This window comes from Cydia splendana, chromosome 5 (assembly GCF_910591565.1).
Source record: "Cydia splendana chromosome 5, ilCydSple1.2, whole genome shotgun sequence".
NCBI lineage: Eukaryota > Metazoa > Arthropoda > Insecta > Lepidoptera > Tortricidae > Cydia > Cydia splendana.
Genome location: NC_085964.1, coordinates 14,105,398 through 14,133,364, shown reverse-complemented (window position 1 = coordinate 14,133,364; position 27,967 = coordinate 14,105,398). Strand labels below are relative to the sequence as shown.

Here is a 27,967-nt window from a genome sequence, read left to right as displayed (position 1 = left end):
ATTTTTTAGACGGCAAAGTCGACTTTGCCGTCCATTTTTGAGAAAAATATTTAACGGTCTTACCTACTTACGAGTAATTGTAAGGTCAAATTAAAAAGAATGTTTAAAAAAAAATGTTAAATTGAGAGCTAGCTTAAAGTTTTTTGTACTCGTCGACTTTAATGGTTGAATTAATAAAGACTTTGTAACCAATAAGCAAAACAAGCACGTGCTCACCACGTTCAGGAGGGGCACCAAAATGCCAGGTTGAAAAAGATGAACAAATTTTAAAATTAGGGACAGACACATCGTTTTTACCACACGATTTTTTTTAGCTGTCCAAAAGCTAATTTGTAAAAATAATGGCGCGTAATTCTTTGGGAAACAATCGGTAGCAGTAGAAGAGTCGTGATTACATGCATAGATTCGATTTCAACCCACTCTTTTGCGGTTCGGCGTTAGGTCTTATGCGAGGCCTTCTGCCTTAATTACACTTGGGCGTGGATCCAAATCCTAAAGCTTTCCTCTTTCGCAGCTAGGCCTACTGCCTTTCTCACACTTCGCCAATTCAATTCCAAGCTCTGCTTTCTTGCATATTTTATGCATGAAAACAACCTCGAATATCGAAGCCTAAGAAATATCGAGCCCTATGCGAAGCTAGGCTGATAGAAAACTGTCCCATCCCTTCTCTGTATGAAATCCTGGATTCGCGCCTGGTTGGGACTAAAAGTAAAATTGCGTTTGTATATCGAAAAATTTTCGCGCTCGCTTCGCTCGCGTTTTCAATAACTTTATGAGGTATGATAAAGGTGACATTCGGGTGGCGACTGCAGCAACATTACTCTGTTGCAACGTTACTGCTGCAGTACTGTCAACTTCCGTGATAAAATGATGTGACTGATTTCCATACTAAAAGTAAAAATTTACAACTGACTATCATATTGCGTTTTTATATCGAAAAATTTCCGCGCTCGCTTCGCTCGCGTTTCTATTACTTTCTAAGCTATGATAAAGGTGACATTCGGGTGGCGACTGCAACAGCATTAGGTACTCTGTTGCAACATTACTGCTGCGGCACTGTCAATTTTCGTGATAAAATGATGTGACTGATTTCCATTCTCAGCTGTAACGCGGCAATGAACTTCTCTCAATTTACCAAAAAATCAATGTAATCTTGATGACCCGAGGGAGAGGGGGCACCTAGAAATCCTTAGGGCATCAACATATCTTAATCCGGCACTGATTGTTAAAAATTGTGTAATATACGGAACCCTTGGAACGCGAGTCCGACTCGCACTTGGCCGGTTTTTTGTTAGGTAAGTAAAATAAATAGACTTACCTAACTTATGACAGAAGTTTTGCTTAAAGACTTACTTGTCCCAAACCAGCAAAAGTCCACTCCGATGTCCGCATCCAAAACTGCAGCCACGGGATACTTGTCCAGCAGGAACATGGCCAGCGTCAGAAGGATAGCGAAGCTCCACGCGTACAAGGAATACCATAGGAACCGGCGACGGTCCGCTCCGGACTTACGCAGTGGATGCACGGTGCGAACATTCCTGCAAACAAAGTAAAATACAAATACAGAAAGTCTCACAACAGTTTAAATTCGAATACAGAAAGTATTTACTTAAGAGCCAACGGGAGTGGTCATTTCTCCATACAAACGTACTCCTCGTTTTCCTCCGTGGTTTTTGAAGCTAGAGCAAAGAGCTGAGTTTTAAATATTTTAGGTAAATATACCCGTCTCGCTAACGGAAGCGGCACCTAAAAGTAGTGCGATAAGGACAAGGTGAAAAATCCTGCGTAAAAATCTCAAAAATCGAGGTTTCGTACTCCTCTGTTTCCTCCTCCAAAACTTAACCAATCGTAACCAAATTTGGAAATCTAAATGATTATGAAATTATCTGTGTCGGACCGTTTTGCTTTTTTGGCTAATTGATATCAGTTTTGAATGCCGCGCCTCTCATTGCGGCATAGTCAATTAGGCCATTTTGGCCATTTTTGAAGGGCTCTAGCGCCTTAAAAAACAAAAATATCAAAAAAAGCAAAACGGTCCGACACAGATATTGATAATATTAATCTGTGTTGAAAAAATCATTGCTCTAGCTTCAAAAACCACAGAGGAAAACGAGGAGTACGTTTGTATGGAGAAATGACCACTCCCGTTTCGAGTAGGGCTCCCGGTATCCGTGTTACACGCCGAAACGAATACCCGTGTTCTTAAGACCGGCGGTGCTAAGAACACGGTTTACACGGAACCGCCGGGATCCGGATACGTATCCAAGAACCGTTCCCAAGAAACGTTTCTCAGATACGTATCTCCGTTTACACGGGTACTTAAGACCGGCCCGAACGGATCCGAAACAGTTTGAGCCAATCAATGCTCTAGCTCTGGGTATGCAAGGTCTAGTATTGAATGTTGACTTCAGATGAACTCGTTTAGCGTACGAATTTTTTTTAAATTATTTATATCAGTTTTAACACATGTGTTAATATAACATATTTAACCAACTATACAATACAGGGTCATTTTTGGACCGTTAGCCATATTGTGCGAGGTGATTAGGTAGGCCATACTGAACAACTTTTTGTATGGGACCAACTCCGAAATCACAAAAATTTTTTTGGCCGTTTCATACATTTTGGTCGAGTGGATGTCGATGTCGACGTTTTCCATGGGAAGGCCAAATTTTTTTTGGGATTTCGAGGTTGGTCCCATAGAAAAAGTTGTTCAGTATGACCTACCTAATCACCTCGCACAATATGGCTAACGGTCCAAAAATGACTCTGTATATGAATGGAAGTAGGTGTCCCTATTCTATATAGTCTACTATTTTTAATTTTGAACTAACTCGTCCCTAGTTTAGAACCTTAATTAGGGTTCCGTACCCAAAGGGTAAAACGGGACCCTATTACTAAGACTCCGCTGTCCGTCCGTCCGTCCGTCCGTCCGTCCGTCCGTCTGTCACCAGGCTGTATCTCGTGATCTGTGATAGACAGCTGAAATTTTCACAGATGATGTATTTCCGTTGCCGCTATAACAACAAATACTAAAAACAGAATAAAATAAAGACTTAAGTGGGGTTCCCATACAACAAACGTGATTTTTGACCGAAGTTAAGCAACGTCGGGCGGGGTCAGTACTTGGATGGGTGACCGTTTTTATAGATAATGGTACGGAACCCTTCGTGTGCGAGTCCGACTCGCACTTGGCCAATTTTTTTTACTATTATTGCTTTTAAGTTAATTTCATTACATATTACATTTCAATCAAAGAAACACATTTTATATATAATGGTGTAAGTTATATAGTTTCGCGAAGAATAGGTATGCAGACAAATACTACCTACTACTACTTTGTGGTTATTTGTTATTTTTATCAATTACCTAACTGTTAGATTAGTTACTAATCTACCAACGAAGCAAAAAAAGTACAGCGGCATTTGAAACGCAGGATTTCACGCGAGAACCATAAAAACCCATGCTACCTTGGTTACCTTGCAATTATATTGCTAAATACATTAAGATAGATCTCAAAATTGGTAATCATTCATGTTGACTGGAGTCACTTTCACACTAGTGCTCAGGTAATAAATGCTGGCCGGTGGCGTTCCATTCATTAGAACGTGTTGTTTTCCAATACCCTTTTGTCTGATATCGCCGAAAACAAGAAGTCCCAAACCATTATCAGAACTGCCATAGCTAATTATAAGCTTTATGTCGGTGTAATAAGGAGAACCTGTCTACACATATATGAAATTGTAACAAATGCAGCGGCTAAAATTAAAGAAGCAAATGTATCTAAGCAAATGAACACGAAATAAATATGACTTTTAAGATATTGTGTTTAGGTAAGTAGGTATGACTCCAGTTCGCCACTTAGTCGGCCAATTCGTAAAATACAGTCTTTCCAAGTTACTTTAATTTAAAATCGTTTTGTTGTTTTGTTACTAAAATTGTAAATAATATTTATTAGTACAGTCTTAAAGTTCATTTTATATGATAATAAGATAATGAATTTAAGAAAAGTCTTACTTTTCATAAATTCATACTAAATTATATTAAAAGTTGTAAATACATTCAAATTCAAATTCAAAATTATTTATTTCATGTGATTTAGGTACACACATAGCAATACACAACAATAAACAATAAACTTACAAGAATTACACATAAACACAACATATACACATTAAAATTGACACAACATATACAGTGCATTACTTATTGGCAGATACACATGATTACAGTGTAAACTCTTTATAACGTCACTCGTTTTAACGACAAACTTAAAATGTCGAAATTGCTTGACTTTGGTTGGTTTACCTTGTTTTCTATACTTACAGTAATACACTCTATATAGCGTCACGCTCACTCTATTTAACGACAACAATACGGCATAATACATCATTAAGAAATACTTTCTAAGTTGCCGAAATTGATAAAAACTGCAGCTGTGTACGTTTTTTTGTTTGCTGTTTTGTTGTTTTATTATCTAGCACGTGTTTACTTCGACTGACGTACCGGAGATTCTAAGAAAATTTGTCTTTTGTTTTTGTATGATCAACTTGCACATGTTTACCTCGGGCACTAGACTTTTGACAAGATGTTACACGTTATAAATTAATAGGCGTTGTTATTTGTACGAAATGAATGTTCTTCTTGTGCAAAATGTGTCCTAAGTATATTATAAACAGATACATTAGAATATTTAGAATAGTAAGATGACCTTTTTATTTCACTCCATTTAACAACCGCTCTCTATACTTAACGTCGAAAAATCCGCAGTCCCTTCAGTGTCGTTAATGTCGTTATATGGAGTTACACTGTATTTATTAATTTTTACATGGTTTACTATAATATTACTAAGATGTCTGGCTTACGTAACTTTAAAAATAATTAGATTAAAAAATATACATTTCTTATTGACAGAATATATTCGTAAAAACTCACCCATACAATATACAGAATACAAATTATTAAAAATATAAGAACTGTTTAAAAATATGCAATTGGTAAGAATATTGTATACTTACCTACCACCACCTACCAGATCATGCATGGCCAGATTTTAACGTAAAGTCTTTATACTCTTTATTGCTTTTAATTTTTTTTAAGCACTTTAATTTTATTGCTATCAAGTTATATTAATAAACCATAAAGTATTAGTATTTGAAGTCTTATATAAAATACTATTTTGATAAGTAGCATAGGTATACTGTATTTCTAATTTTCTACTCGTATTGCAACATTGCAAGCAAAAACTACCTGCTCAGAAACCGTTTATTGAATTTCGACTCTATGAACCACGGAATAAGGTTAAATATGACGGAAACTCGTCATGAATCTTGCGTCTACTTGTTTTTAACTCTTGAGTACGCCGCGCCGGTTCGTTCCTTCGCTACTCTTCAAGGACGTGTCCGGAGCCACGGGTAAATAAGATCCGTTTCTCCGAATACCCGTTTATCCGTGGAGACGGATCTTAATTACACGTTTCTTAATTACACGTGCGGAACGGGCCAGAAAACCGTGTACGTGTTATTCGGAAACGGGTATTCGAAACGTGTAAACGAAACACGGACTCGACCGCGAGCCCTAGTTTCGAGCAGTATATGTAATATTTTCTTTTTATTTGGCAAAGCCTGTGTAGGAACCAGCTCTGTATGATAATGTGGAATGATTATGTTGTGTAAATAAATAATCTTTAATCTTAATCTTTAATTTACAGATGTATAATCGGTTTGAAGGACCAATACCGTTTTGTCGCCTAAATAGTGTTTAGTTTTTTAAGTTTATAAAAATGCATAATGTTAATCTGTAAGGTTTTTCTTATAAGGGCAGGCGTGGCTTACTCCGCGATTTCGTCGCGTCGCAACAAGTAGCTACAAGTACATCCGTCCCACACCAATTTTGGTGGCTAGCCATAGGCCGCGCGTGGCGCTTGCGCCACCTAGCGGTCATATCTGTCCTAATCGTAACAGACGCGTTTTGTTAGAGAGTGAATCTTCTGTACCTAGTACTATTATTTATTCTGTGATATGGGCCTTGTTGCCTGATTTAAAATGTTAAATAAATAAATAAATTACATTTAACACTGCTTGCTAAGCGAGCGTCAAATAATTTATTCGCGTATTTAGGTAGAGTTTTTTTAACTTTACAAAGTTTACTTACTACTCCTACCATTATGTAGGTACTTTACATCGGGTTGCTAACCAAAGATGCTGGTTCACACAAACTGTAAGTAATTTTCTGGTTGACTGTCGTTAATGAAACAGTCTAGTGAACAAACGGTTGAGAAAACAAATAATCACACTGTTTATTTACGTTCAATATATCTGTCCTCCGGCCCGGCCCCAGCCCGGTCTAGCGTGAGTCATCCTTAAGGGCACCTACTTTTCATTCCAGAATGGGGTAATAGGCTTATGAAATTAGCAACGGGAGTACTGCGGGTTTAGGTTTGTCAGTTTTACGACTGTTACTTGCTGTTACGCAAGTCGCGGGCAGAGGAAAGTAATTGATCATTCTCTGAGAATACTTATGTCTGTGGTTGTGTCTAATTACCACAACACTTTTAGACCGCAGACATATGTTTTGAGAAAGACCCATTTATATAAATCTGTATAACATAGACATTAATTTCTTTCACTAACCATTAACATGGCAAAAACCATTTAGGTATGTATGAAGAATACGACTCCATTAATAAAATTTTACTGCTGCCCATTACTGTTCAGGTCACGGGGGATTGGGCCGCTAATGGGGGATAAACTTCGGTGACGTATTATCAGATAATGGCAGTAATTAAGCGATAACAATAAAACTCTTGATAAAACAAAGGACAAGTATGTTGACAAACAAAGCAACCGAACATTACATAATATTACTCTAGTTTAGAGTTAGTTTGGAGTTAACGATTATACATTAGCTACCCCTCAAGGTAACTTCGTTCGAAGGCGGTTAACATACTGGTGCCGCTTCCAGAAACATCATTGTGTGATCAAAATCAGTGTGTTAGCCTCCTTATTTGTTAGATAGTTATTTAGAGTGATACCTAGTTCATATTTCACAGTTTTTGGCAATTTACTCATTATTGTCATAATTCTCATGGAACTCCATGTGACTTAGCAAGTCGGTAGTAAGGTCAAATAAAATGTATTTAAAAATTAAAAAATCGAAATAAATCATCAAGAAATTGTTGTTGAAGACCCCTATTCATTTTGAAAGTCTTATCCAACAACACAACACTACGGTACCATAGGGTTGAAACGAAAAAAAAAGTTTCTTTACGTTTTTTTTTTAAATGATATTTTACTACTTTGTCGGCATGTCATGATTGTGTTGTACCTGTATCGGATGTATCCTTATGTCGAATTGCAGCTGTCTAGCAAGTCTAGCACTAACGATCACGGAGCAAAGCCTCGAACGAACAGACAGACGGACATGGCGAAACTATAAGGTTCCTAGTTGACTACGGAACCCGAAAAATCAAAGCTGCAACACTAATAATATGTAAAACAGATGTGAAACAATTAAATATCAAAGTTGAACTTTAAAAAGTTACTTAAGTAGATATTTAATGCTTTTGACATAAACAATATACAAACATACAAAATAAATATCTTAAGCAAAAAATTACGAAATCTTGATAAGCAACTGCGAAAGACTGCGACTTTCACTTGACCGACTTTTTATTGTAAACAATTAAAGACTATTTCAATATGAAATACACAAACGGACAAGTGACATGTTACCTACTTAAATAAATAAGATATTAACTGAGTCAGCAGTGCCCAACCTTTAATGGATATTGTGAAAACACGTATGTACCTACATAACATTAACTAACGCAATACAAAAGTGACGCGTCTGACCAGACTGACACAACTCACACATTATCGTGCCCCACTGAGACTGGTATATGGGAGGCCTAATTAGGGCCTCGCCTTACTGGCCTACGATATGACTCTATTAACTACAAAGCGCAACTTATACTGGTAATTTGATTTTCATTAAAAGTCAATTTAGACAATGTTATGTCATGGCCTTGTCCGTTTAAATTAGCGAAACCATCACTTAGGAGTTTAGGTACCTGTGCAAATTACTGATATTTATTTAATCCACCTACAGTTATATTCAGAGATACATAAATAAAACTGACGTATGCGGGCGTGAATTTAATGTGATGTTTATTGATTGTGTCGTTCTATTATAAAGTAGCTGGTATGTACATATACCTACTGTCATTTTACACCATGTAATTCTGTGTAAGTAATTAAAAGTATACGCCAGACTTACACTGCTCTAGGGAAATAGTTTTCTACTTAACTAGTTTAACTAAATACAGACTGATCATGAAAGAATTATACCTATTTAAATCAAGAATTGAGGTACTAAACATCCATGTGAAGAGTTTAAAAAAAATAGGTACCTACTTACATACATATATTCGAAACAAAACCAATAAAAAATTGGATTACATATGAAACACGATTTTTGTCTATGTATGTTAAGTCAACACATACAACTGTTTACCCCAATTAGATCAGATAGGTGCGGGGAGACAACGAAGAAATGGCGAACCCATCTACCTGTGTAGATAAAGATATCGACAAAATTAAATTCGATTATCGACGTATACATTACTCTCATATATCTATCTGCCGTTTTATTATTTATAAGAACTTATCGTGATATGCCTGGACATTGGACAAGCCTTAGGCATATCATGAAATGGCGGCACTTCATGATAGGCCCAGGAATTTGATGCTCCAGCGCATTTTACGATCCACGACGATTATTTAATATTTTTCTTAATCCTTAAACAGGCCTGACGCATTTTTTACTTTTGATAATTGATTCGGGTAGGTAATAGCTTAAAAAGAAAAGTAATTACTTGATTTTTTTTTATTACCCCTAATTCAATAAAAAAAAACCCGGTGGTTTTTATATGCCCACTGCTCGTGACCAATGGTGCTACGTGGTCCTTATATGGCCACTGCCTTGTTAGCCATACAGAGTAGTTTTAAGGGCAAGTCATGTGCACATCACATTTACACTTACGTCACAAATTGCACTAACTGCCAGCACTTTCTTGGCTCGCATTGATGTCGTGGCTCGTAAGATTGACCGTTGAATAAATATTTAATTTAAAATCAAAGGAAAATATATTACTTTTGTACTATGAGGGTTCATTCATAGTAATGAATCTTACCCTTAAATGTCATGTAAACTTCCTGCAGGGCAGAGGCCACTTATAAACCACTCGAACGTGCCCCAGACGGGCAGAGGTTTCATACGAACCACAAACTTTTAGATCGAATATTTTATCAAAAAACAATAACTATGGTAAGTTATGACTTACTACACATACATTATCTAATAATCTACCATAAAAATACAAAACAAAATACTTACAGTACTTTTTTTGGGCGTAAGGAACTTATACAGCGGGAGAAACGTACAAAAACTGCCATTTGTTGTCGATTTGAACTTGACAACTAAATTTTCAAAGAAATTTGTTTTGACACCTGTCATTTTTTTACGTTCCGATATCACCCACTTAATAGACTTTACGGCAATGACATTTTGCGGTCGGTGTATTTACAGAGTTGGGCAGATTAAGTGTCCTAGTTTAAAATAGCCATAAAATTAAAACAAAGCTTCAAATCTGAATATTAAACTTGTTTTTATTTTAAGCATACTCTATATTTACAAAATTAATTCATTAGCTCAAATCGCTCTCCTTTAACCTGTATAACTTTACGCATTCTACCATAGAATGAGTTGCACGCGGCACGCACTACCTCATCTGTTATATCCTCCCATATCTTGATCAACCGATAATTGAATGAATTTAAATTAATTCCCTGTGTGCTTCCAATCCTGCTGAGCATGTATCCCCATATAGAAAAGTCCAACGGATTCAAGTCTAGTGAAGATGCAGGCCATTCTTGCCACGGTATAAAATCTGTCAAATTTGTTCGACACCAGTCTTGTGTACGTTTAGCTTTGTGAGATGGGGCACTGTCTTGATGAAAGCAATAATAGTCATCCCCAAACAACTTTCGGATATTTTCTAGCATGTGACCCTGCAACACGTTCTGAATATAAAAGTCTTGGTTAATTTTTACTCCCCGATCAATGAACAGCAGTGGTAGTTTGCCCCTAGGTGATATGGCACCCCATACCATGCCAAGCTAGCAAGTCCCTGCATTTTTTCACTCTAGCTTTTTACTGGACTTCTGTCATTTTTAAATTTTTGAAGGCCTTCAATCCAAGATCATGTCGTAATATACGCCTCATTGATCGTCGGGATATTTTCATACATTTAACGAGTTAACTAGCACTTTGGGATGGATTTCGCCGAATACGCTCACGAACACTTTTAATTATATTTTTGACACAAACAGATGGTCTTCGACCAGGTTTGGGCCTGATTCTTGAAGATCCTGATTTTTTAAGTCGCTTAATGGTCCGAGATGTGAACCTTACATTAATATTCTAAATGTTTTCGCTTCTTAAATATCTCGCACGGTCGGAATTTTTGCTTGCATAAATTTACAACGAGCTGGCGTTTCGCGTCCATGTTGATAACAATATAAAAACAATAGATATCAAGCTGACATCTAGAAATCATAAAGACGCATAAATTCTCGATTAATAAAAAATTATATAGTAAAAAAAAGTTGGGCTATATTTAAGTAAAATGACAGTACAAAACTAGGACACTTAATATGCCCAACCCTGTACTCAGCTCGCCAAAAAAAATCATTTACTATGTGGTACTTATAGATACACAACCTGTTTAAGGGTTAAATAAATGGCTCCAGAGTAAGGACACAATATTATTAAAATTAGGATTTATTGTGTGAAGATCGGTCGGGATAATTGCAACCATGAGGCAAGTGTGCCTAAGGCACGAAGGACGAGCTTGTATGTTGCGGCACTGCTTTTAGTTAAATTTTTATTCATAATTCCTTTAACTCTTCCATTTTTGTAACGTTTTCATTGCTCAATATGAATGTTATTAAAGTCTCCAAAATCTCAGCCCCTTGCCTGTGTATGTTATATAATCCTCGAAGTGAGCAAATAGGGCCATCAAACAAGTGAAGTGTTATTTCTGTCCAATTTATCTAATTTGCATTTATGGAAGTTTTCATCTCGCCGCATTTTATTGGATTTCAAAACATAAAAGTATAGGTACGTACAGGTACAGTCAAGTGTAAAAATATGGGTGCACAAATTATCTCAAAATATGTCCCATAGCTCTTAAGTCAGCGAATTAGGGTCTACGGGGCATATTTTTGGGTAAGTTGATTTTTACACTTGACTGTACTTTAATCAGTCTGTAAAATGTACTGTTGTTAATGTTTATCGAAGTTTTCCAAGATTCTTACGATGATGACACGCATAGCTATTTGAAGGAATAGGTATGGCCGAAATATACGCATAGCCGAGGTTATTGGCTATTTAGAAAATTATTAATGAAAGTTTTTTGAATATTACTACTATCTACGCTATACTGTATTTACTTTCACCTGAGCAGCTCGAACAAGAATACTTTGCTGCTTAACACTTTTTTTATATTTTGATTTTGCTCACTGTTTTTAAGCAGCAAAGTAGGTGTATAGAATAAGGAAATAGTACTAAACTAAGGTGTAGAGTTTGTGAAGTTATGGCTTGTAGAGTTAGAAGCTTGGCTCTATGACATCTGATAACTTTTTGACAATGCGAACCTTATGGTTTCGTCTTGGCAACATTTTACATGAAAATGTTTTTGGTGGGATTATATCTTTCACTTACACAGGACTCAAAATAAGCGCTCGAACAAAAATCGAACTTTGCTCTCTTGTTGTACAAATAGGTACTCAATTGTTTTACAAGCGGGGAAAGTTGTAGGTTAACTTTCCGTGCTGATATTGATACCCGAATAAGCGAAAGATTCCAAATATTGAACCACGGTTTGGAAAATGAAATCTAGAGCGTTGGGAGGGTTTCAAGGCACGATAGCCTCTAGGGTTACCTACCTAGTGAAACACAACATTTTTCACCAAACCAACGCCAGGAAAATACTAACTGTACAATATTACAAATCAAATCCGAGTAATCCAAATTATACATTTATCATTCAAAATAAAATTATCACTTAAAAGTCAATTCCACTTATCTACATGAGGAAACAGCTCAAAATTAACGGTAAGTAAAGCAAAATTGCAAATACAATCATTCAAAGTGGATTATGTACATATTGTTTTAAGTAAAGGATGAGCCGTCGCAAACACTCCGAACGTAGAGGGCAAATAGTTTTGTAAAGTAAACAGATTGATACCAGTAATACTTGCAGAACTAATATTTATCACCATGCGACAAAGATTTGACTAACATAGATTTATAATAAGGCATGCGGTTTTCATCGAGGCGATTCATAAATAACTAGTAGTTCGCCCCGAACTGAGAACTCGCGGTTCGCTATAAACTATATAGTGTAGATTCATAGACATATATTTCATTTTCGACACGATTGAATAAAAAATGTTAAATTCAAGATGGCTGATACGCCTATTTCCTCGCGTACCCACCACAATTGACTAGACAACGATCCACTTACCCTACAAATGTATCTAAACTATGGCCACTCATATTTTCTTGCAAAAGAGTTGACCAAAATAGCAAGACCCCTCAAAAATAGCTTTTGGGCCTTCTAGGCTCTTCTAGCTCCATAACCCCGTGATCGAGCCTGCTCATAATTTAATGACTAAAATATAATGCCCTCAACTACATGTTTACCTAATATAATTTAAATTAGAATACATATACTTAAGTTATTGAGTATCAAACTATCCTCTGATAGATCAGCTTAAAAACATCGAAATGCCGGGACGTGCCCCTAGCCAGCCGAATGTTTCAAGTCGAATGTAAGAACTTCACTTCGCTTCGCTCGCTCGTTCGAATATACCTAAAATATTATAAGTTAAGAACGTAAGAAAACATGCCTCCCACTAGCGTTGCTGTTTATTCTATATTCCGAGACGAACATTAGTCACATCACACCAAACCGAATGTAGTTATTATTACATATTTGAAAAATGGAAACTTCAAAGTCTGCTATTACGCCTCTTACAGATTGAATATTTTTACTCAGACAGCATTACAGTACGGATCATGTATATGTATGTGTATTGGTTATTATTGGCGGAAGCGTTAGAGAAGGTCAAACTGATTTCGTATGTCCGGACCTCACGAAATTCAAAAATCGGCCCCCAGAACGGAACTCCTTAACGACAAGTAAATAACGTCTTTTAGTTAAGTAATTGTAATTCTTATAAGATGTATTGTGGTCGTAAATAATTTTAGTGGCATCTCAAACTACGTTATGAAGTCGGTTTTTTTTAACTACACATACCTACACGCATACACACTTTTTTAGATATAGGTAGTTACTCCACGACCGACATCGCCAGTTTCAAACCGTTTTATAATGAAATTATCAGTATTATCACGGATAAAGCAAAATCTTAACCCGATTCCGTGATTACATTAGGTTTTTAAGAACTGCGTCAAATATACTTGGAAAATAACGTAACCTACCTACTCGTATTAACGTATTTATCTTATTTTCACAGTTGCTTACCACCTACGCATGCAGTTTATTTATTTAATGACCAGAAACATTTCGCTCTAAATTCGTTAAGATTGAGATACGAGAAGTGTGAGTCACTGGGTAGGTACAGGTATCAATATAAGGACTTCATTATCAATTTCATCATGAATGTTGTGCTGTCATATGAAACTAGATTGTAATGTTATCGTCGATTGAAACGAACCCGTCGGTGTCGGTGTGTGTACAACAAACAACTTAAAAATAACTATGTCACCTCAAATATACGCCATATTTGACGTTACAAATAGTCATTTTCAATCCGTTTGTTGTACAGCGACCTGCAAAAGTGCATACCCACATTATGAATGGAATTCATTCATAAAGCGGCTATGCATTTTTGTAGCTGGGTGTACGTACTTGTAGTTATTAAAAGGTTCGAATAAGGTGCAGTACCTACATGGTTAACTCTACGTGACTGTACTTAACAAAATAAGGTGTAAGTAATAGATTATTATAAAATCGAGCCTAACAAAAATCTTTTTTACAGTCTGTACTAAGTTTTGGCATATGATGTAAAATATAAACATTGACTTACCCAAATGTCCACCAGATGTCCAAACACATGACGTTTAGCCAAGCGAACGCAGCCACGAACCCGAAGTAGATCATGTAACCTGAACAAAAATCAAATCATACTAGTTTGCTTTACCAGGCTTAGTAGGTACATCTCTCAGTAACGATTCTACATACAGGATGGCCCAAAAATAAGTGCATTCCCGTTGCCAGGGAGGTTTTGGGATTATACTGAGCAACTTTTATTATGGGGCCAACCCCGAAATCATGAGGAATTGAGGGAACTCCTCAAATCTTAACAAAATTACCTACTTATAGCGGTATTTTTAAACCTAATCACCAAGCATTTAAACAGTGCTATTTGGTGAAATGGAACATCTCATGAAGACTAGAATGGAACTCCTCCACGACAAGTATTTTTACGTCTTGGGGCTAATTGTAATTATTATGAGGTGCATTTTGGTTGTAAACGATTTAAATGGCACTTCATGAAGTTTTATGAAGTCGGTTTTTCAGGGTTCCGTAGTCCACTAGTAGTACAGTCACCTGCAATAATATGTTACTATTCAAAGGCCGCAAAAATATGTGACACGCTCTTATGGCTCTACAAATAAGATAGTGTAAGATATTTTTGCGGCCTTCGTTGTGTAACATATTATTGCAGGTGACTGTACTAGCGGTTGACCAAAATCAGCTGCAAATGGTTAAAGGTATGAAAATCGGTATGATTAATCTTTAGGCCATTTGAATCAATTTGACCCGTAGCACCAAAAAAAAAACAAACGGAAAGGAGTTATGACGTCATCTTTTTTTTGTATGGAATAAAACAAATTTTTGTTCAGAAACCTATCGTGTGTGGTATTAAATGAAAGGGCATTTTGAGCTGGTTCTAAAAATATATCACATTATTCTATTTCCGTCACTTGCATTCAATTAAAATAAAAATAATTTTCAAAACATACCAAGTTTGGGCTCCTCCAGATACGAAATCGTTGAATTATTTTTTGTAAAATATACCTCAACTAATACCCAATATCCTCATATCTAACCCCAAGAAATTAATTTCGAAAATATATACACATATATACAAGCCCGGCGGTAAGGGCATTTATTTGTGTGATGATGATGATGAACACACAAATAGATGCCCTTACCAGGATTCGAACCTGGGACCTCCTGCTTCATAAGCAGGGTCACTATTGACTAGGCTAGGAGGCCGTTTCATTGATAGATTGATAGATCACAACTTGTGATCGTATCGTACCCAAACTTGGTATGTTTAGAAAATTATTTTTATTTTAATTGAATGCAAGTGACGGAAATATAATAATGTGATATATTCTTAGAACCGGCTCAAAATGCCCTTTCATTTAATACCACACACGATAGGTTTCTGAACAATTTTTTTTTTCCATACATAAAAAAGATGACGTCATAACTCCTTTACGTTTGTTTTTTTTTTTTTGTGTTACGGGTCAAATTGATTCAAATGGCCTAAAGATTAATCGTACCGATTTTCATACCTTTAACACCATTTGCAGCTGATTCCCGAATTTCAGGCTGTACCGCTATCTCTATAGGAACCTATATAGTTTCGCCATTTTTTATATAGGAGGCAAACGAGCGGACGGATGACCTGATGGTAAGCGATCACCGCCGCCCATGGACACCCGCAACACCAGAGGGGTTGTAAGTGCGTTGCCGGCCTTTAAGATGGGAGTACGCTCTTTTCTTGAAGGTTTGAAAGTTAGAGATTATTTTCGCTAAATCATTACCTACCTATATTTACCTACATACGAGTATACAAATGGGTATATGTACAATTACCTATGTAGCTAGACATTATATATTTACTTATTCGAATAAATATTGTTTGCATTAAAAGTTACAGATTATTTCCGCGAATTCATTACCTATATACGAGTATACAAATGGGTACATGTACAATTATGTAGACATTGTATTTATTCGATATGATCGAAAAACAAAACTCTAAGAGGAATATTATAAACAAAAACAGCTGGGGATTCCACTTACACATATAGGCAACCTGCTATATATCCATAAACTAAAGGATGACTTACGCTAGACCGGGCCGTGCCCGGGCCGAGGCGTCCGACGGTCTATGACGGCTGACGGCTGATCGGTCGATCGTGGTGCTTTCCATAGAAAACGAAGCGCCGGAAGCTCCGGCCCGGCCCCGGCCCGGTCTAGCGTGACTCATCCTTAATATTATATTATACGAGCCCTTGAACTATTAACAGATCCTGTTTGTTTTTTCCATGAAGCTTCGAACTAGAACGTTATGAATGATTGTGAACATTCCGGATGAGGTAGGTGTGAGCTATTTTTTACATGCTCCTACTTAGCTATACATATTAGATAGGTACCGTAAAATGGGGTGAGTAGGGACGAAATCGTAGTTCAAACCTGGATAAAAGTTTGTTTTTATATGTGGAACATGGATTTATATACCTACAAAAAAGGTGTTCCGGATGTATGAATTTTAGTTTGTCAATGATAATTTGTTATTTCATTTCATAACTTTAGAGATAAACACGAAATAGTAGGAAATCCCAGCTCACCCCGTAGTTGGGGTGACGAGGGATTTCCTACTAAGGTGAGTTTTGAAAGTGTTGGTTCGACACTTTGGGATTATGAACATTATAATAGCTTGATTTGTTATTAGAATATATAATTTACGTAGCAGTAGCCTGTAAAAGCCAACTCACCCCTCTGTCATCCCTTCTCACCCCATTCATAACCCAACTGCCCTCGTAATCCCTACTCACCCCATTTTACGGTATGTAATTTTATAGCCAATAAGTGTACATGATATTCTGAATAAATTAGCTTATGTACGTCACTGTAAATGAAATGGTTCATTAGAAGTTAGTGGAACTACTCTAAATACATTTGTTAGAACAATGATCAATAAATTAGTTCTTACTTAACACGGTCGACGACTTATATTTACGATCGAACCATCCTGCTTTCCGTATTAATCATTATAGTACCTCCTTACTTTGTATATCCACTGTCTTTACTGGCTTAAATTAGGCCAGAAATAGCTTAAAGCCGACCACTGACTAACAGGCCGCCGGACGGTATCGGCCTGTCAGTTAGAACAAAAATTTGACAGTTCCGAACAACTGACCACAACGGACGATACCAGTTACTGACCGGCCGATATCGTCCGGCGGACTGTTAGTCAGTGGTCGGCTTAACATATTAGGTAAAAAATTAGCTAAGGTTGTTTACTGTTTACAAAAACATTAACATTGACGAGTAATGCTGTGGAATATTTATGAAATAAGTAGACAGAATTAATCAAACTTCTTAGTAAAGTAAATAATCAGTTAGGTACCCAACCTTACGTTATATCACAGATTGAAAATACGGAAAGACCATCCGAAAATTTTACCTCAACATTCAAACGGAGCTTTAACTAACAATAACATTTATGTCTGAAAAAGTTGTGACGTGATTAAAGAAGGTAAATGTGTGATATAAGTGTCTGTTATAAAGTAGGTAGATACTTCCCAAAATGATTAACGACCTAGCTTGTTAAACACACACATTACCAGACTTAAAAGGCTTTTTAAGAATTATAAGATATTTATTTTCTGTATTTTTATTAATTGGATGGAGAATTTATTTAAGGTGTTATATAAACATAGAAATAGAAATAGAAAATATTTATTTGGCATAAAAACATACATTAGGTACAGCAAATTAAATAAGTACAAAAAAAAACGTACACCAAATTATAAATTTAAAAGGAAGTATGCTATCTAATCTACTCTGCCACTGACATCCTTGATGTGTCTATACAATAGGTATAATCAAATAGGTAGTAAATTTGATTCATTAATAATGTCTTAACCTACGTACGTAGGTAATACTTGTCACGTCACTTAAAATAAACCCCGCTGTAAAAACCGCTGGCAACTTTCGTTTCACCAATCACATCATTATCTATCTAATGCCTTTAAACGAGCAATTTTTGTTTATTTACATATGTGTATATTACATATTTGCTATATGGGGGTTTTCGGGGGTGATAAATCGATCTAGGTCCTATCTCTGGGAAAACGCGCATTTTTGAGTTTTTATATGTTTTCCAAAGCGTAGTTTTTGAGCAAAGCTCGGTCTCCCAGATATTAATTATTATACATGTTAACTGTCAGGAAAAGAAAAGAAAAATACACTAGAATATCAATGATATATACTCAGTCAACCCATTTCCGTCAGTAGAAAAGAGCAGCAAATTTAAAAAATGTAGGCGCGAAGGTATCGTCTCATAGTGAATTTGAATTTCGCGCCTTTAGGTATCTACTGACAAACACGTTTGACTGGCTTTAATCATATTATGAATCAATACTTGAACTTACCAAAGAAGACACAAAGATGGTCCTCCACCCTGTCGTACTGGACCCTGGCGAGGAACGAGAATGCCAGCAGCATGGTGCCGGAGTGGCAGATCAGGGTGCGTCCGTGCAGGTTGCGCAGCTCTGGCAGCGACACGTACACCAGAAATGTCAGACCCAAGCAGACCGCGGATATGGTAATCAGCTGTTGGTCAATTCAATTAGGGTAAACCGGGTCCAAGTCATGGTATAATAATATACTCCGCCTGGTACTCTCTTCCGACCACGTGACTGACACAAGCCTACGTCATCATGCGACAGCGCTATATGATAATATGCAATAGCGCTATACAAAGTGGCAATGTTATTGTGACATAGGCTTGTGTCACTCTGGGAAGAGAAGACCATGTTTTATTAGATTATGGTCCAAGTGAAACACTTGTGAAATAACCTCTTATGAATCAGAATCTAAAGATACCAAGTTAAATCGTATTCATCAAGCACCAGTCTCGGTAGGAGAGACTGGAGGCCCAATTCTAACAATGCTTATAAGATGTCACAGCGACACGATACCAATCCGTCAGTGTCAAAGGTGACGTTTTTGGTTGAAAAAATTTCACTATTGACACTGACAAATCGGTATCGTATCGCTCTGACATCTTATTACACATCTTAATATTTTTCGATTAAAAACAATGAACTACTGAAAGTACGAACTATGAACCTACCATAGAAATAGTTCTATGGCTACTACGGACCATATTTTCACGGGTTCGGATCGGATTCGGATCGGACGTAGTGCGAAACCGCTCTTACACAATATAATTATGTGTTGTTCGTTGTTTTTAATGGAATACGTAAACTCGGTTTACCTTGACTCAATGGAGGGTAACTTTGACCCACATGAAAATTTCATTTAAAAGGGTGTAATAAAAAACATAAAAACGTCAAAGGTTAGCTAAAAGCAACCTCATGTCATAGTCTAATAAAACATGGTCTTCCATTCCCAGAGTGACACGGGCCTACGTCACAACAACATGGCCGCTATATATAGCGCTATCGCATATTATCATATAGCGCTGTCGCATGATGACGTAGGCCCGTGTCAGTTAGGTGACCTAGAAAAGACGGGAATGGAGTACCAGGCGGAGTATATTATTATACCATGCCTCATGTCATATTTCCATAATTAAGTGCAATATGTATAAACTGGACTGAGTAAAACTCAATGGCCAAAGTTATCCCCCAGGACTAAAGTAACCCCGACTTCACGGTATATAAGAATAGATAAGAAGACAAGAAGGAAAAACTAACACAAACTTAAATCTACGACGCTGCTTAAGATACGTAAATGAGATACTTCACGTCTATATAAAAACTTCAATAGAACGAGGAAAAAGTATTCAAAAATACAGTTGATAAAAAAGATCCAGTCGAGCACATTAGGAATCATTGGATCTTGTGTAGTACGTAGGTACAATGCTACTTGCACCTACATTCCTACAAAATACATGTCCACGAGATAGTAGAATTATAGGTAGGTATTATACAGGGTGGACAAAAAATAAGTGCATACCCGTTGCCAAGGAAAATATCGCGAAAAAAAAAATTACCCTCCCATAGAAAATGGACCAGATAAAGTGTGTGAAACAGCCAAATTTTTTTTCCGCGATTTCAGGTTTGGTCCCATAGTAAAACTTGCTCAGTATAATCTCCAAACCTCCTTGGTAACGGGAATGAACTTATTTTTTGGCCACCGTGTATATAAAGGTATCTTACCACAAATGACAGGTAGAAGTTTTTCTCAAGTTCAGGCGCGCCTAAGAAGCAAAAAACGGCTGCGACCTCGATAGGGTTGTCATCGTGGCAGTGCCGTCTGTCGAACTCCTCTACGCAATAATTGTCTTGCGCCCTGTTTCCTACTTGTTGCATAGTACCGTCCAGGTTCAAGCTGTGCTGGTCCTGCCAATTTTCTTTTCTGGTCACATATTTCCCTATCTGACATAAGATTGATGTACGAATTCCCAGCAAATCTAAAGAAAGAGAAAAACAATATGGTGATTTATGGCGTACTGGGTTATAGATAATGATTTAAAAACGTGAGGAAGATTTTATAATGTACTCTAAGGTGGTCCTTATTTCGCTTAATGTAAAATCTACTGCTAAAAAACCGTTGTATTTTTTTTTTTCAGATTTTGTAAATACATTTCAGGGGTCGCAAAACGTATTTTTTATACTTCCTTTTTGTGGGACGATGAGTCAGGGTATTAATGTCAAATTTAACATAAAATTGCAAATATTTTAATATTTTTTTTATTTGTTTAAAGGAACGGAAAGTATGAACTAGAACTTAGAATCCCTAAAATAATTTTAAAAAATCAGCCGCGTTATAAGTTGTACATTAATACATCCTGACTCATCGTCGTATAACGAAAGAACGAAAAAGAAAAAAGAAGTACATTTTGTATGGAGGATTCAAATTTTCAAAGTGCAGTAGCGTCCCCTAAAAAGTATTTAAAAATTCTGAAAAAAAATACATTGATTTGTAGTAGTAGATTTTACATTTAACAGAGCAGGTGCCCCGTAGAAAAATATTATCATCATAATCATCATATCAGCCAGAGGACCTCCACTGCTGGACATAGGCCTACGAAAAATAGAACTACGACGAAATAAGGACCACCCTAATGTACTCGTAATGCAAGATACCTACATATTTAGAAGTGGTGATTTTAAATGACTGACTGAAACCTACGCCTCGTTTCAATTTTGAGTACCTAGTATTCAAAAATAAGTAACTATTTATGGGGCATTTTACACACAATTTGGATATCTTGATTTTTTATCACTCTGCCTAGCAACATGTCCCGCCCAATTCCATTTACGCTTGGTATTGACAAGACATTACAAATTAATTAACTGAGCTCTTGATTAATGGATAAAATATAAAATTAGTTCATAATTAATTGATAATAGATTTCATTGATTAATCAATAATAAGATAAAAACATTAAAAACTCTCCCTTTGGCATTTTTACTTTTTTTAGGGTTGCGCACCTAAAAAGGACGGCAACCTTTTTTTGCGTAGTTTTAGTAGCGTAGTTAACGATGAGTAAGTTGACGCGGGCCGCACTTTGTTAATATTTATGACTATCAGACATTGTCGTTTCTCAATATTACATAACCAGAGAGGCTCGCAGGCCGCAAGTGACAGTTTCACGACCCGCATGCGGCCCGCGGGCCGCAGGTTGCCGACCGCCACTTTAGAGGATCAGAAAATCACTAGTGCGTATATATTGTTGTCATACTTGCTCATAAAACGTGGTATTTCACGCAGGTTTAGCGGAAGTAATACTCTATTTTATTCCCTAGAGAGTAATTGTTGTTTTTTTTACTAGGTATGTCACTGAGTTAAGTAAGTATACGAATCAAGAAGTTTATTATAAAATCAAGTTGTAAACGAATTTTACGTTAAAAATACTGATTCTTATTATTAAATTTATTTTGTTTTTTTATTTATTTAGAAATTTAAATCAGGCTACAAGGCCCATATTACAAATACCTTACAGACTAACATATTTACATATGTATTTCGTAAACTTAAAATAAATACTATTTAGTCGAAAATACGGAGTGGTTTATGATAAAAAGAATAAATTTGTTATAGTTGGACAAAGTGTGGTAATGTCATAATTAATATCAATCTTCTGTGAAAATTGACGTTTATCTCACTTTGTTCTGTTTAAGTCGATGCAAAGTTACCTTAAGCCCCCCATTCACACTCCTACCGTGTAGGCCGCCTCGTAGTCCGCCTCGTTGGGTAGGATTGTGTATGGGGGTTGCGGACTACGAGCCGTCCTACCGTTTAGCCGTTTGTACTGACTCTAATTTAATGACAATAATGACTGTTTATGAGAAAAGGTGACGATCGCTTCTCCATACAAACGTAGTCCATATCCTCTCTGGATAATGGCCATATTTAGGCTTACTTTACCCGTACTAATATGAAAAGTACCTAGGTATGCTGTTTTTGATAATTATGAGTGTTAGAGCGAAAAACAAATTCCATACTTAGGTAAACGTAGTGCTCGACATGCCCAATAGATGACACCTTGCTGTCACCTCTATTGACAATGAGTTTCAAGGTGACATGTACTGGGACCGCGTCGAGCACCAGTACGTTTACCTTATTTTTTAATTGCTCCTAACTCTTATAATTACTTTATCTAAAAAATCAAACGATGGGGCATATATGTGGTTGATATACCTACATCAAATTATGTCAAAATTTTTTCAATAATGTTAATATCCATAGAGGAAAATAGGGACTACGTTTGTATGGTGGTATGGAAAGACGGTTTATTCGGAGAGGGCGGTCGTCCACTTTCGTCTTAATTTTTCATAATCGTGTCGTGGCTAAACTTTCTTGTTTGTCATGCTTTTACTTCAAACGATAAACAAAATGGTGTACGACATCTGTTTATTTGCCTTACCTATTTTACATATATTTGGTTCGCGTGATCCTGATCAAAAACGTTTCGTGTATCGTGTATCACGGGAGGTGTTAAAATTGTTGTGTGTAAAATCCCTCCGCCTGTAGACATCGGGCTTATACGGTATTCACTCTCGTTAACAATTTTGGCCAAACCTCCCCTTATTACTATGCGGGGAAATGCGGCCAGTGTCCTGGGGACTATGCCCCAGGTGACATTAGGGTTCGTCAAAAATTGATTAAGTATCTATGTAAATATTGTAAATATATATTGCAATGTACTATGCACTTATTAATTAACATAAACTTTATTTCTAATTATTGACCAAATATATCAAATAATACATTTGGTATATTTAACATATATTTTTTAAAAACATCAACGTGATTATCTATTCTTATTATTTATTAAAACAGAGATTAAACAAATGATCATAAGTCTTCAGGTCTTAACCTAAATTAGCCTAAGGCATTGTTCACAGGACACTGGCCGCGTTCCACCTCTGCACAGTGAATTAAAGATGAAACATCAATGAAATAATAAGACAACCTTAAAAGTGGCCCGATCTTTTAAGTTTTAGCTGAAAGATTAGCTTAAACTACTGCCTGCGCCACTTCCAATGATTAGGTTGTTCTAGCGGACTCCGGCCTCCCTTAGGATGCAACCCGAAAAACGCTGAGGCAAAAGATGAAGAGATATAATAGTAAGTAAATTCCTTCAAATGTCTTTAAGATATCCAGAGGGCCTACCGCGGACACCGAAATTCGCAAATTGCGGGCAGAGAATGACTCTGTCACTCTAATTAAGTAATTTTACGCCTTAATTGGAGTAAAAGAGAAATATGCCCGCAGTTTGCGAATTTCGGTATCCGCGGTAGGCCTTCAGCAACAACACAACATTACGATGATGATACAGCGATAGAAATTTACTTACCAGGAAAATCCTTGTACTTTTCTCTCAAAGGATCCAGATATATTGACATATTGAATGTTATTTCGTAATCGGTATTAGGCACACATTCGCTCCTTGTAGATTTGCAGTCTCTGACTTTATAGTGCTCGCCTACTGGACAACACTTTCTGATAGGGTATGCCCCGAAGAGCGTTGCATCGTTAGCACAAACTCTAGCAACTAAACCAGTGTTATCTTTTCTACGATCCATACACCATTCTCCTTCTCCCAATCGTTGTTCTTTGGTCATCGTTTTTCTTAAAGCAAACAAACTGCTGCCATAAATATGCAAAGAAAATTCTTCGGACATCAAGTCTATCGAAAACTGTGTTGCTTTACAGTGAATTCCAGTGTCAACTTCAAATATACGCAGGTCTGCGCTTTTAATTTCTCTTACTAACCATTTCTCATCAATATCTTCATTAATACGTGTACAAACATTATTGATCGTGTCATAAGCATGATTTTCTGGACAACATTTTCTAATGCGATCGATATGTAACACAGATTCTGTCGCGTTTTCAGCTTCATTAAAATTACATTTTAAAACTACTGTTTTCGGAATGTTACTTGTTAATTCGCCATCTCGTATTTCTAAAACTATTCTATCATAACATGAATTGTTTTGGGAAGTTGACACTACCATGCCCTCCGTTTTAAGTTCCTCTATATCTTCTTCTTCACATTCAGCAGGCATGCCGTAACTTACTTCTATGTCATCAGAGATAATTAATGGTGAGGTAGATATTTCATATTTTAAATTAGTGGATTCACGACTTTCACACTGGAAAATTGAAGATTCATTTACATTAGTAATTTTCACGAGGCTGTGATTCTCCGGACAACACTTATGAAATACGGTTAATTCACTTGAAACACGTTTTGCACTTATTAATGCGAATAAACACATAATGGAGAGCCACATTTTTGTGCCTGCAATCCTTTAAAAATATATTAAAGAATAAAGTTCACAACAGGTGGTTGGTGTCGATCGTATTCGTGGGCATTGTTTATGTTATAAATCGAGTTTGCCGGGCGGAGCGACGAGTTGCGAGCGCGGCACGGCGGCGGCGGCGGCGTAAACTGGAGTGGCCCGGAGCAGTGTCGGCGGGATGCCTCTGACCAACACTGGAGGCTGTTACGCCCTTGAAGTAACCGCGCGACCGGCCTTTTCGTGTCTGCCTCGCAAACACCCACCGCTTTTGTGCTTTCAAACTTAACAAAAACCACGCGGTTCGGGGAAGCGAATAACAATGGACTGAGCAATTTTTGACTGCACTGAATCAAATTATTCATCGACAGATCGACACCATTTACGTTCACAACATTGAGTCAACTTAAGATTGTCCGATTGCTATAAAGACAGCGATTCAGGAGTTTTTATCAGCAGCTGATAGTGATAACAAACTCGACACTGGAAAATGATTACGCAGAAGTTATATTTAAATCTACTTTTTTTTATCGAATCAATGTTTATAAGTGCTGCGCTGATCATAAGCATAACACTCGCGCGTACTACCTGTAAACAAAAACAGTTTTTTTTTTTCATACATACAGTTTATTCATTTTCGTTGCTCTTTTTGTTGTTAACCATTTTATATTAATATATGTAAGTAGTTGAAACGAACGGTGAAATAAAATTTACCAAAAAGAAGCGTAGCCAAAAAAGAGGGTTAGGTATAATGCTTAAGTATACTTACTTATAATTTGTTTGACCTGAAACTCCGACCCTACAATCTTCATCGCAGTCGGCTAAAAAGACATTAGAAAAGCAAGCTACTATACGACTATATTCGAAACGTAAGTGGTAGGTACTTATGTATAAGCAGGGTAAGTCATCTATTACTGGCCATCTTTCACTACCACGCCGCCACGACCACCACACATTATATTAAAATGGCTAAAATACGTATAATTTTAAATTTTACTGGGATTGTATGAATATTAAACATAATCTTTTTTAGTATAAGGTGTCAACTTATTGGAAGGTGGCTATTAAAGACGATTTACCATTAGATTATTACCCAAATTGGTAAAATTTTTATTTAGTGCAAATCTCCACGTGATTGTAAGGCCAAAATTGTCACAAATATGTACCTACATATAATTTTCATTATTTTTTTTATAATAAACCGATCGGCGATTGTCCCCAGTAGTCACACCTGATGGAAAGTGAAGACAGAGCCTAAGGATGGAGCTCACCGATTCAGTTATTAACCGTTTCGGTTTGGTTTTGTATTATGAAAGTGTATAACAATTAGTTATTTCAAAAATGAATTAATTTTTCTTGAATTATACGAATAGAAATTATCCTAATCCTCCTAATCCTCCTAATCCCTGAATTATACGAAAATGTATAAACTTGCCCTCTAGTTGCTAAGAGCAGGAAGAAATATAGCATAGGTAGATTGGACCCGGGGGAACCGACCCTTTTCCCCCCTCTTTTTGACCGTCACGCCGACGTTGAAATGACACAAACTAGTGATAGCGGTACAGCCTGAAATTCCGGAATTAGCTGCAAATGGTGCTAAAGGTATGAAAATCGGCACGATTAATCTTTAGGCCATTTGAATCAATTTGACCCGTAGCACCAAAAAAGAAAACAAAACGGAAAGTAATTATGACGTCATCTTTTTTTTTGTATGGAAAAAAAATATTTTTTGTTCAGAAACCAATCGTGTGTGGTATTAAATGAAAGGGCATTCGGAGCCGGTTCTAAAAATATATCACATTATTACATTTCAGTCACATGTATTCAATAAAAATTAAAATAATTTTCAAAACATACCAAGTTTGGGCTCCTTCAGATACGATACCGTTGAATTATTTTTTGTAAAATATACCTCAAATAATACCCAATATCCTCATATCTAACCCCAAGAAATTAATTTCGAAAATATTTAGTTTAAGTTTTTTCTTTTTATTATTACAAATTGTGATCTATCAATCTATCAATGAAACGGCCTCCTAGCCTAGTCGATAGTGACCCTGCCTATGAAGCAGGAGGTCCCAGGTTCGAATCCTGGTAAGAGCATTTATTTGTGTGTTCATCAAATTACCACACAAATAAATGCCCTTACCAGTGCTTGTATATATGTGTATATTATATATATCGTCGTCTAGTACCCACAACACAAGCCTTATTGAGCTGTAGGACTAAGCCGATCTGTGAAAACATGTACTTTAATATTTATTATTATTATTTGTACCTCCATTTTGGATTTCACGGGCGTTTAAATCCCGGTCTTTTGATAGGCTTGCGTGGGGATATAGATCCATCACGTAGAGGCCCTTTGGAGAGCTTTAATTTATTATCAATTAGTAACTATCAGTTTAAATATTAGGATTAATAACATTTTCAACACACACACTCGTTGAGAGACCCCGAGACAGGCCGCCTCGCCTCGCCGTTAGCCGTCTTGCCGGCTTAGCTGTACATGCTCGGCGAGAGGCTCTCGCCGAGAGTCTCTGGCGAGAAGTTGTCGACGAGACCATGTACACACTCGTTGAATCATTTAAACCGCGGATGACATAGAAACTGTTGCTGCGATTTGCCTCTGTGCTGCTAGCGACTATAATTATTTAGGCGTATATCATAAAAAAACATTACTAAGCCACGGAGAAGAAGGAGGTAGTGGATGGTTACTATGCACCGCAAAAGAACCCAAATCAATTAGCTCACTTATTCGGACCCAAGCATCGTAGATATATTCCTTATCTTTATGTTTCACATCTTTTGGGTTCCATAGGACTGGTTCCATCTGGTAAAATTCTAAAAACTGCAATTCAGTCTCGTTGGACCACATTTTAACGGCTGATCACCAAAACGCGTCTTTACAGGAAAACACCGGGTAATTATTGATAATAATATTTAACACACGTGTGGTGGTATGGTGATAATTTGCATTTGTGTCGTCTACCCCCAATACCCCCCAAAAAACGAGACAAGGAAGACCGAGACAAGACGAGAGCAGTCTGTACACACCCGCCCTCGGCCT

At 36.8% G+C, this 27,967-nt stretch overlaps 1 protein-coding gene across 2 annotated transcripts in view; it reads right to left on the bottom strand.

The window, feature by feature from the left end:
- LOC134790760 (G-protein coupled receptor Mth-like) overlaps positions 1-25,420 on the bottom strand; it is a 38,036-nt gene extending 12,616 nt beyond the window's left edge. Inside the window, exons 1-5 of one of the 2 annotated variants that reach the window (XM_063761682.1) lie at positions 23,952-25,420; positions 20,305-20,558; positions 18,550-18,730; positions 14,178-14,256; positions 1,354-1,538 (exon numbers count right to left, since the gene is read on the bottom strand). In XM_063761682.1, the coding sequence (XP_063617752.1) occupies positions 1,354-1,538; positions 14,178-14,256; positions 18,550-18,730; positions 20,305-20,558; positions 23,952-24,894 (1,642 nt within the window). In that variant the 5' untranslated portion in view covers positions 24,895-25,420. The remainder of the gene's footprint in view (positions 1-1,353; positions 1,539-14,177; positions 14,257-18,549; positions 18,731-20,304; positions 20,559-23,951) is intronic. The other variant, XM_063761683.1, reaches the window with a different exon arrangement.
- Between the last annotated feature and the right edge of the window lie 2,547 nt (positions 25,421-27,967).